The 11,192-nt window shown below is 43.2% G+C and overlaps 1 protein-coding gene across 3 annotated transcripts; it reads left to right on the top strand.

The window, feature by feature from the left end:
• The first annotated feature begins 667 nt into the window (after positions 1 to 667).
• Positions 668 to 10,825, top strand: LOC120034869 (proline-rich protein 15-like protein A). 3 transcript variants are annotated; one of them, XM_038981524.1, is made up of 2 exons: positions 668 to 782; positions 9,087 to 10,825. In XM_038981524.1, exons 1-2 carry the CDS (start codon positions 741 to 743, stop codon positions 9,459 to 9,461), a joined length of 417 nt encoding a protein of 138 aa, XP_038837452.1. In that variant the 5' UTR covers positions 668 to 740; the 3' UTR covers positions 9,462 to 10,825. The 3 variants fall into 3 exon arrangements, with proteins under 3 accessions (XP_038837452.1, XP_038837459.1, XP_038837467.1); XM_038981531.1 differs by lacking the exon at positions 668 to 782 and adding an exon at positions 3,799 to 4,076; XM_038981539.1 differs by lacking the exon at positions 668 to 782 and adding an exon at positions 4,692 to 6,173.
• The last annotated feature ends 367 nt before the right edge of the window (positions 10,826 to 11,192 follow it).

The following is an 11,192-nucleotide window of genomic DNA, read 5'->3' as shown; positions in this document are numbered from 1 at the left end:
CTCTTCCCTCCACTCTCCCTCTTCATTATTCTACCAATGATCCACCCATTGTTCTTCACGGCTGTTCCCTCTGATTGAGTAGAATGCTGTATTCTAAACTGTGTGTCTGAATCCTAAAATATACAGGACATTCTCAACTGTTATTATGAAATCACGAGGTTTTGAGTGTAAATATGCCCAACTGCCACCTGGTGTCCTATCACCACACTACCGCAAACAAAGACAGTACAAAAACCTTTCAAACCATTGTACCCATCTGATCAGCTTCCCTGCAACGATGGGGTAAGACCACAGGGTGGCAGTGTTACTTAAGACTCCCTTTACAACTTTAACCATCTCGTTTGCGCAGACAACAGGCATTGGTACGAGAGAAGAAAAAAAAACACACAACATATTCAACCTGGTTCTTCTCCTGACATCAGTCATTTCAGTGGTGTCGTGGTACAACAAGCCCCACTAGCAACCAGTGGACTGTAGTCTGTAAGTCTGTAAGACGCTCCCCAGGACTTGGAGCAGGACCCAGAGTTTCTAGCTGTGCTAGACTGACCCGGTGGACCCACAGCCAACGTGCCACATGGGAGAGCAGCACGGAGGTGCCACGGAGGTTTCCTAGCACCAGAGAGCAGCGTGGCCTACTCGCTTTAGAGGTCTGCCACCAGCAGGACAGCACGAGGGAAGTTACTGCCATGGCAGAGTGCCAGCCCTGTGTGTGATGGCAGAGAGCCCAGCAGTGCCCAGTGATGTCATGTACAATGCTGGTTGGATGCCCTCTGCTGGGTAATGTGAGTACTACATCAGGTGACATGCTATTTGATAGTCTCTATTGCTAGTGGGGCTTGTTGTACTAAGGAAATATTTGACCCAAATGCCCTGACCCAAATGCTTAGTCTGGCATCTGTAGTAGATTATAAAGAGTGACTATTACAGTTTCTGTTAGAGAGGTCACATTGCTTTTTTGGGGGGATGGCCAATGTGATGGAATCCTTGCAATGTCTCTTCTGCCATTGTGTATGTGCAGTTCTAGTCTCTGTCCACAAGGAGGTACTGTTGCAAAAACCACTTCAACCTCAATAAACTATTTATACCCACTGGTTGATTATTGGCAGACAACGCCTAACAACACATGCTTAACCAACAACATATCAAAATCAAAACACTACAGACACTCACACAGGCAAAATGACAAGAATAACATATATCTAGTGTAAAACACAGTGCATATTGTATTGCCATGCCTTTACAGTGCGATGTGATAGTGGCAGTTTCTCGTAGATTGACAGATAGATTATACTGCACGTAGAATCAGTTTGACAGGAAAGAATCTTCTATTTGGCTCGGTGGCACGGCTTTCCTTTATCTGCGAGCCAGTTGTGATTGATGCCGGGACGTATTTGCTTATCTACGTCGCTACAGTTCTGTACGGGGCGCCTGCTTTGAATGAACATGGGCACTTGACTATATTTTCACACAGAGTTGATAATCCAGTCTCCGCAAACAGTCATGTCAAATTGGCATCAACGAACGGTAACGTTACTGTTGATCTTAAGTGCTATTTAATCAGATCTTCTCTCACAAGCGAATGACATTGTGTCTACGATTTATTTTCTCCCCCCCCCCCAGCTCTCTTGTTGTCCACCAGGTAAACCAAACCGACATCATCAACTAGGACCGAGTCGTAGAGGTAAAGTTCACCCCCATTTTCCCCACCCAGGTACAGACCAGAGCAGAATTGTTCTGTGCTTTCTGTGATCGACCGTCAGAAACGAGGCTCCGTTTGTAGGGCCACGTGCTGCTGTCTGTCTAAGGCCCCTGTCACCTTCAAGTTCAGATCAAATCCAATTGTATTTGTCACATGCGCCCGAATACAACAGGTGTAGTAGACCTCACCGTGAAACACCCTTAACCAACAATGCAGTTCAAGAAAGAGATTTCAGAAAATATTTACTAAATAAACTAAAGTCAAAAATAAAATAAAAAGTAACACAATAAAATAACAATAGCGAGGCTATATACAGGGGGTGCTGGTACTGAGTCAATGTGCGGGGGTACAGGTTAGTTGAGGTAATTTGTACATGTAGGTAGGGGTAAAGTGACTATGCATAGATAATCATTCTCCTCCTCTCTGCCCCTCTCTGTCACATACTAACACACACGTGACCCCTATGGCCCTTTCTCATTCTCCAAACATCTATTGGTTTGAAGAACTGAAACACTCATTTGGGGTCAGAGGTCAGAAGGAACAGTATGTGTAGAGCCATGTGAACTCTTGTGCAGTGCTGGTAAAAGATAGTGTTGTTGGGTGTTGGATGGTGTGTCCCTTTCAATTGTGTTTGTTTTCCAGGCATCTGCCATGCATCTGCCAATAAAACACTGCTGAGACACACGCCCAGCCTATCCCAGAAAGGGGGAGAGAGAGGGAGAGAGAGAGATGAGATCAGACAAAGAGAGGGAGGGAGGGCGCATGACCACTTCTGCCCAGAACATGCAAACTGATATGAAGCTGAGATATGCTTGAGATCTAAGGATGGCATTGTTGGGGGTTTTACATGGTGAGATTGATAGGACAGGGGCCGCTGCTCAGGCCTATTTCCTCCCTCTTCAATCTGATCTTTCATAATGCTCATAGCGCCATATCAAATAAATGTATTATTGTAGAGTTCAGATAGTCATAACATGATATTATGATATAGGATAATGGGTTCATATCTGTGCTAGTTCAAGTTGTAGACTACATAATGTAGGTAGTCAGAGAAACTGTACGTGCCCACTGTCGCCCTTATGCTTCAGGGAAAGTCACTGGCGAAACATGTATATGAAACAGCGAACACGTTCACCCAAAAGACACGCCTTGATTGTGTTGTTTGTCCATATCGCCCTTCTAGAGACACGTATCGCATGATCACAGGTTTATGGGCCTTAGCAAACAGATGGTTGACTACTTGGAGCTGGACACAAGGAGCCATGCTCTCTAGGCTTGTGGGGAGAGATGAGCTGGGTTTTATAAGGCCTCTTTGGTTTTATGGCAGCCATTTTGGGTCATAAGGATGTTTTCAACTGGCATGTGATCTGCCAGTTTCAAGCCTTCTCACAAGCTGTCTTGGAGATTGTTTTATTGTGTAGCTGACGTTTGTGTCTGCGTAGGTTTCGCTTTTTGGGGATATTGGCAGAGGGCTGGAGAGGGTCGTACGAGACTTCGGCTGTCTTACCCATTGAATGAAAATACGTAATATATATTTTTTGCCTCGTCGTTGTATGTGTCTGAACGTGTGTGTTGTATATTCAGGCGAGCGATATTGATACACATGTGGTTTATGTATCCAAGAGCTTCTAAACAACACGTTGACATCCAACCATGATGCCAATACAAACTGAAGCCATGGAGATGGGCTTTCTTAATGCATCCGAGGACTAAGCCTTTTGGTTACATATTAACCAACGTCCTACTTCTGAGGGAGTATTGAAAACTATAACGCCAGGCATGATGAAAATCAACATGGATACAACATGATATCTGATGGCGCGCAGATCCCCGGTATAACCATAAACAACGATCGTCCTCTCTAACCTCTCAAGGCTTGACATAGTTGGTATTAACAAGCCTTCTTGTCTGACTGAACCAGCAGACACGGTGAACGTGTTGGCAGAGTGATTTGGCAGAACATGTAATAAGTCGAGCGGATCTATTGAGCGTCTATCTACGCTCTTCTCGTCTCACTGTCACCCTGGTTGTGTTTACCCAAGTCCCAGTGGGCGGAGTCTATAGTGTTCAACTCAGCTAAGTGTGTATTTGTGTGACAGGAGGAGGGACAAAGGTTGCACCTGTAGCTCTACACCTGACTATCAGAGAGAGAGAGAGAGAGAGAGAGAGAGAGAATAGACTGAACAGGGGAGGACGAATAAGACGAAGGGAAGGATAGCAGTAAAAGGATAAGAGTGGAAGAGGATTCTGGAGTGGATATTGGAGTGAGAATGATCTGATATTTGAATCAATGAATTTGGCTTTCCTAGCAGGGTTTTTCCCATAAACTATTAAGCTTTGGGAGGAAGGTCGCCTCCAGATCTCTACATATACACAGGTGAGGTTATTACACACACACACACACACACACACACACACACACACACACACACACACACACACACACACACACACACACACACACACACACACACACACACACACACACACACACACACACACACACACACACACACACACACACAGTGTTGTACAATCACCTTGTGGGGACACACAATTCAGTCCCATTCAAAATCCTATTTTCCCTAGCCCCTAACCCTTAACCTAACCTTAACCTGAAAACCTAACCTTAACCCTAAACCTAGCCCTACTCCTAACCCTAAAACTAACCCTAGCTCCTAACCCTAAAACTAACCCTAACCCTAAAACTAACCCAGGCTCCTAACCCTAAACGTAACCATAACCCTAACACTAATTCTAACTTTAACCCTAAACCCCCAACCAATAGCATTTAAGCTTGTGGGGACCAACAACATTTTTGTAATAAGCATTACTATTCTTGTGAACACACACACACACACACACACACACACACACACACACACACACACACACACACACACACACACACACACACACACACACACACACACACACACACACACACACACACACACACACACACACACACACACACACACACCCTAAGCTGTACCTTGACAGTACACAATTAACAACATTTTGCCAGATGTACAGCAAGATTGCAATGGCAAAATATGGATGATCAAAATCGAAGAGCTTGTTGTATCTTTCTCCACAATGTCAAACGTTGTGCTTACTGCACTCTTCGCGCAACATACCTAATTCAGATGGACACCGCTTAAACTGACTGAAAGTGGACTTCAGACACAATAGGCTTCCTTGGGCCCCTCCAGTTAGCAATAAGGACCTTTGAACGCTGAGCCTTTTGACCATACACACACACTGAGCAAACACTAAGATGTTAGCACACACTGCACCTAACTGATTGCACTGTGCCTTGGTGACTGTATGTCAATGTGTCTACATTTGTATGGATTCAATACAATGCTCCCACTAACTGCGTTAGCTGTAAAATACCAACATGACACCATCATTTGCGTAACTCGCCTTGACATCTTACTCTTCGCTAATAAGTAATAAGTATAATCTTAGTCACGGCATCAATTTAACCCATACCAAAACACGTATAGTATATCCTAAGAGGAAATGACCACTGCACTAATGGCCAGCATATTGGCCACTGTTGTGTCAAAGCCTGCTTAATGCAATAGTTTGACAGATGCATGAGAAGTGAGGTTGTCATTTTAAGGGACTTTCCCCTCATGTTTGACCATGCTCCACATTTCGTAAATATTTGAATTCCCAGATAAGAGTCTAACGTTAGCATGGGAATGGAGCTATAGGCTTTATTGCAGACAGAGTTATCACCAAAGGTGACTTTCCTATCAGTGGCGTTAACCCCAGTCTGCACACACAGGTGGATGTTTACCGTAGTGTAGACTCTCCACATGACTGGAAGGATCGCTACAGAGTGTACGGTGACATGGTCTCACTAGAAATCTGGGCTCTAAGCGCAGGTTTACTACCTGTAATGGAGTGAAATTGTGATTATGTTTGTTTGATCGATTTTCTGGATGAGGAATATGGACAGGATCATTGTTACCTTGAAGGGATTGCCTCTGGCCATTCCAAATAGTCACGCAACACAGCCACAGCCATAAAATGAATGATTCTCTAAAATGGAGATTTCATGTTTTCTTATGGAATTCCTCATGACATCATTTAAACCAACTCAGTGCTTGGAGCTTTACTGGAAGTAACCTTGTCTGCTGAGCTGGACAACTGGCTGCACCAACGACTAGTCCAGGACACGGTCCCGCTACTTGACCGATGTTCTGCTCTGAGGAGGTTGTGAAATGGGAAATCTAGGTTACTGATGGCTAAAGGACAAGAGGTGGAATGACGGAAAGACGGACCGGGAGGATGACCCGAGAATGAGCTGTGTTGAATGTCACTGACTGACTGGCATGCCGATGGGCAATATAATGGTCAATAGAACTAATGAGGAAAACCGCTTGAGAAGGGTCATAAAATGGGTTGCACTTTGACTGCAAAATAACCACCCACACATAAGGCAGTACAACAACGTCCGGTGAATGACATATGTGTTCGTAAACCCAGCTAATCAATTTATCATTACAGATATGTTAGGTTGAATAACAATTGACCAGTAAAATATCAACTGTAAACAAGAAATGATTCCACATAAAGCCAGATATTTAATACAAGACATATCTTAGACGGACTATTATGCTGAGGCAGATAAAAAGACGGCCAGACTAGCTTTGCCTCTGAACGTTTCACCCTGGCAGGAAACCAGTCAAAGGAACTCAAACATTAACATGTTGGCCAAGTGTATCGGCTGTTTTGTCATGAGAGAAAAAAATCTGTCTTGGTTTCTGCTTGTTCATCTACACAACAAAACCCAACCCTCAGCTATCAGAACAAAAGTCACCAGAACCAGTGGTGTAAAGTGCTTAAGTAAAAAAAAATATATATATATATATTTTAGGGGGTCTGTATCTTTTAGGGGGTCTGTATCTGTACTTTTATTTACTATTTATATTTTTTACAACTTCTACTTTTACTCCCCTACATTCCTAAAGAAAATAATGTACTTTTTACTCCTTACAATTTCCATGACACCCAAAAGTACTCATTACATTTTGAATGCTTAGCCGGACAGGAAAATTGTCAAATTCACGCACTTATCAAGAGAACATCCATTGTCATCCCTACTGCCTCTGATCTGGTGGACTCACTAAAACAAATGCTTCGTTTGTAAATTATGTCTGAGTGTTGGACTGTGCCCCTGGTTATCCGTAATTTAAAAAAAAAAAGAAAATCGTGTCGTCTGGTTTGCTTAAAATAAGACATTTTAAATGATTTATACTTTTACTTTTAATACTTAAGTACATTTAAAACCAAATACTTTTAGACTTTTGCTCAAGTAGGATTTTACTGGGTGACTTTCACTTTTACTTGAGTCTTTAAAAAGTAAAAGGAATCTTTACATTTACTCAAGTATGAAAATTGGGTATTTTGTCCACCACTGATCAGCACCCAAACAGATCACCAAAATCACATTAGCATATTCTATGGAAATTTCCACAGCGTTGCTAGGCGACCGGCGGGTAACAGCCTACTCCCTTCTTCTGGGGGGAGAGTGGCACAAAGCAGAGGCTTTATCTGTGTGCAGCGAGCGCAGAGCAGTATGTGTTTGTGTATGCGTGTGTGTGTGTGTGTGTGTGTGTGTGTGTGTGTGTGTGTGTGTGTGTGTGTGTGTGTGTGTGCGCGCGCCCGTGTCTATTTTTACATTTACTATATGTGTGTCCCTCCATTTTCATGTGTGTGTTCGCCTTTGTCTGCACTTCACATAGTTAGTCTTGTCTTCATGTTCTAGATGTCCATTTGTGTTGATATAGTATGTGTGCTGGTAAATCAGTACATGTTTGCTAAAGTGGGAAGGTGGACTTGTGTAGAAACCCACAGGACAGACAATACAACCTGCTCTGCCTGTATTACACAATGAGCAGCCAAAATCTCCCACGACTGTTACAGTCCGAGCAGGAGCACTTAAACTGCACCGACACACTACAGAACACATGACTTCTGGAAGTCCCTTTGATATTTTGTTTGCAGAACGGTTTACCTGGAGTTTAATAAGCTTTTCACTCGCTAACACCAGGGTACCTTTCTGTCTAGTCCTAACAGGGAAACTTCCATTGAGATGAAACACTAAACTGAAACTCCCTGTTGAAAGAATTATTCTAATGACTGGTTGGATTTGAACCAAGGCCAGGGGAATTTCAGCTGGAAAAATAAGTATATTAATTATCAGAAATGACTGCATCAGAATGGAACTAAACCCAATCTCAGGTTTGCATTAGCAGTAGTCGTTGTAGTAGTAGTAGTAGTCATGTCTATTGTGATAGTGGTGGCAACAATGGTAGAGGGATTGATAATGGCAGTAGTTGTGGAAGAAGTAGTGACAATGGTAGAGGGATTGATAATGGCAGTAGTAGTGGCAGAAGTAGTGACAATGGTAGAGGGATTGATAATGGCATTAGTAGTGGCAGAAGCAGTGACAATGGTAGAGGGATTGATAATGGCATTAGTAGTGGCAGAAGCAGTGACAATGGTAGAGGGATTGATAATGGCAGTAGTAGTGGCAGAAGTAGTGACAATGGTAGAGGGATTGATAATGGCAGTAGCAGTGGCAGAAGCAGTGACAATGGTAGATGGATTGATAATGGCATTAGTAGTGGCAGAAGTAGTGACTTGCTATTCAAAGAGCAGCACCTCAGTACCAGAGATTGGGCAACCTGTGAGTGTTACCCCATCCTAGAAAGGGTTTCGCTGAAATATGAGGCACTGTATTAGCAGCCAGCACGTTTAGCTTGGCCACCGCACAATAGGAGTAACCCAATCACCCTGTCATCACTCCACCATATGGTGCCTATCGAGTTCCCCTGAAATATTCAGGAGAGCTCAGTCCGTTCCCCCTGACACGGATCTATCTGACACGGATCTATCTGACACGGATCTATCTGACACGGATCGATCTGACACGGATCGATCTGACACGGATCGATCTGACACGGATCTATCTGACACGGATCGATCTGACACGGATCGATCTGACACGGATCGATCTGACACGGATCGATCTGACACGGATCGATCTGACACGGATCGATCTGACACGGATCTATCTGACACGGATCTATCTGACACGGCTCTATCTGAGCTGGGCGGTGTTGGGAGTCAGGTTACTGTGGTTAGGGCTTATGGTAAGAGGTGTGGCAGGAGTTTGAATGGGGAATGAGAAGGGAGTAGTTAGGGGATTTTACGTAACTCTACCTCCCTCTCGCACTCTTCCCTCTGAGAGGTCATGACTCATGTCTGATCCATCTTCATTGTAAACGTTGGAGCTATAAAAGCTACAGTTAACTAACTTATTACTAAACCTCTCTCGCTCTTTCTCTCCCCACACCAACCCAAGGCCCCTCCATTCTTCCATCCCGCTCTCCCTCCTCTCTCTGTGTGTGTGGTCATGGCTGACCCATCGCCTGGCTGGTGGAAGCTCACCTTCCTACGTAAGAAGAAGTCGGAGCCCAAGGTTCTGTACGAGATCCCAGCGGAGTACGGCAGCAATACCACACCCCACGGTGGAGCGCCCGGGCCAGTAGAGGGCGCCACAGAGGACAGCCAGTTGAACGCCCGTCTGGAGAGGATAGTGGATAAGACCACCACCAAGGGACGCCATGTCAAAGTGTCCCACTCAGGACGTTTTAAAGAGAAGAAGAAGGTCAGGGCCACGTTAGCAGAAACCCCCGATCTGTTCCCTGGTCACGAGCCTAGCAACGAGAACCTCTGATCTGGGAAACAAAGTTCACACACACATGCATACACACCAAAAATGAATGGCTTTCTCTATTAAACTCATTCATGCACACTCAAACACAGAAGACGTTCTCTGCCTCTCCCTCATTGGTCACACCATTTCACACGGTGCCCTCTATCACACTCAGTAACACACACAGAGATGAAGGGCAGTGCATCCCATTGGGACATGTCATCTGTGTCAATCCAGCCAGAGATCTCTGTTCTTTATTCCCTATAAATGTGGGACTGACTGGGAGTCTTTGTATGCATCTTAGTATCACACTCTCTGTCTCTTCCATCTATAATCAGTGGAGCAGTGGAAGAATGGGACACCTGATTCTCCCCTGTCTGTCTGCTTCATACCTAGGCCATGTTTACATAAACAGACTACCTTTAATGAGGTGCTATTAGTCATCTTTGATTTTAAATATTCAACAGATCACAGGAACAGGGAGGAGTTTCAGGGCATGCATATTACACTGTACAGTCATTGTACGGTACAGAATGTGTACTTTACTGTTGTTGCTAAGTTTGTCATCTGTACAAAGCAAATAGGTAACGTATGAAACAGAAGTTTGCATAACAGCTTTATGACCTAGAGGAGATGGTTACCGACTGTTGGAGGTTGACTGGTTTCCATAGCGACAGACTGTGTCACGTGTCATTCATAAACATGTCACCTCAAAAATCAATTGTTCTAAAATCAATTGTTCTAAAACTAACCTGAGTTTTAAAACCTGAGTATATTTTGTTCTGTTTTTTTTTTTTTAAAAGCTTTTTTAAAAATACCGGTAGGCTTCTCTATCCCTTTAGAATTTAACCTCAAACTAGACAAACGTTTGAGTTTTTCTTTGAGTTGCACTTTCTAATGTAAAAGTCAAGGACTGCTTCATAGATAGACTGCAAGGTTTCAACACAAGTTCTATGCACTTCTCCAGTGTTTCTTCAGTATTTGCAGCAGTCTTTTCAAGATATTGGCAGACACTGAAGACAAACCCCACTTGCTGTTTTTTTTCTGGTTCAATGAAAGTCAATGAAGTACTGTAAGTGGACCAGACCTAGCTGCTATTGCATTGGTGGCTATGGGAGACACACGCAGTTAAGTAGACCGGAACTGACTATTTATTTTCAATGGTAAAAGGCCTGAGTGAACTATCTTCATTTATCCACCATCTTTGCTAAAACGACACATGAGATCCCTCCTCAACAAAGACTGAAAAAGTATCTTCCATTTCATTTTCACCTTCTACACTTAATGACAAAAATCCCTTTCGTTGAAATTGTGCTGTACATTTGGAATAATTTTGTAAAATAAATACAGACTTGTTTTATAAATAAAATATATATCGGATTTTATTGAAACGCTTAAGGTTCTTTCTTGTGTTACTGTGAACTCATTCCATTACCTCTTATAGGATGATAATAATCATGCAAAACAGTGTGACAAAAACAACAACACAGAGTTACACATAAACAAATGTACAGTCAATAACACAAAATAAAAGAAAAACAGAAAAATCTATGTACAGTGTGTGCAAATGTAGAAGAGCAGGGAGGTAGGCAATAAATAGGACATAGATGCGAAAATAATTACAATTTAGCATTAACACTGGAGTGATAGATGTGCAGATGATGATGTGCAAGTAGAGATACTGGGGTGCAAAAGAGCAAGAGGGTAAGTAATAATATGGAGATGAGGTAGTCGGGTGTGCTATTTACAGAT

This window comes from Salvelinus namaycush, chromosome 3, assembly GCF_016432855.1.
Source record: "Salvelinus namaycush isolate Seneca chromosome 3, SaNama_1.0, whole genome shotgun sequence".
NCBI classification, from domain to species: Eukaryota; Metazoa; Chordata; class Actinopteri; order Salmoniformes; family Salmonidae; genus Salvelinus; species Salvelinus namaycush.
Note: the sequence above shows the minus strand (reverse complement) of the source record. Positions and strands in the feature narration are given on the sequence as shown.

What these genes read in the sequence shown, in the direction of transcription:
- LOC120034869 (XM_038981524.1), top strand. Translation starts at nt 741, where the DNA reads ATGTCATGTACAATGCTGGTTGGATGCCCTCTGCTGGGTAAT. An exon ending in GATGCCCTCTGCTGGGTAAT is followed by an intron (nt 783 to 9,086) that starts GTGAGTACTACA and finishes CACCAACCCAAG; the next exon opens with GCCCCTCCATTCTTCCATCC.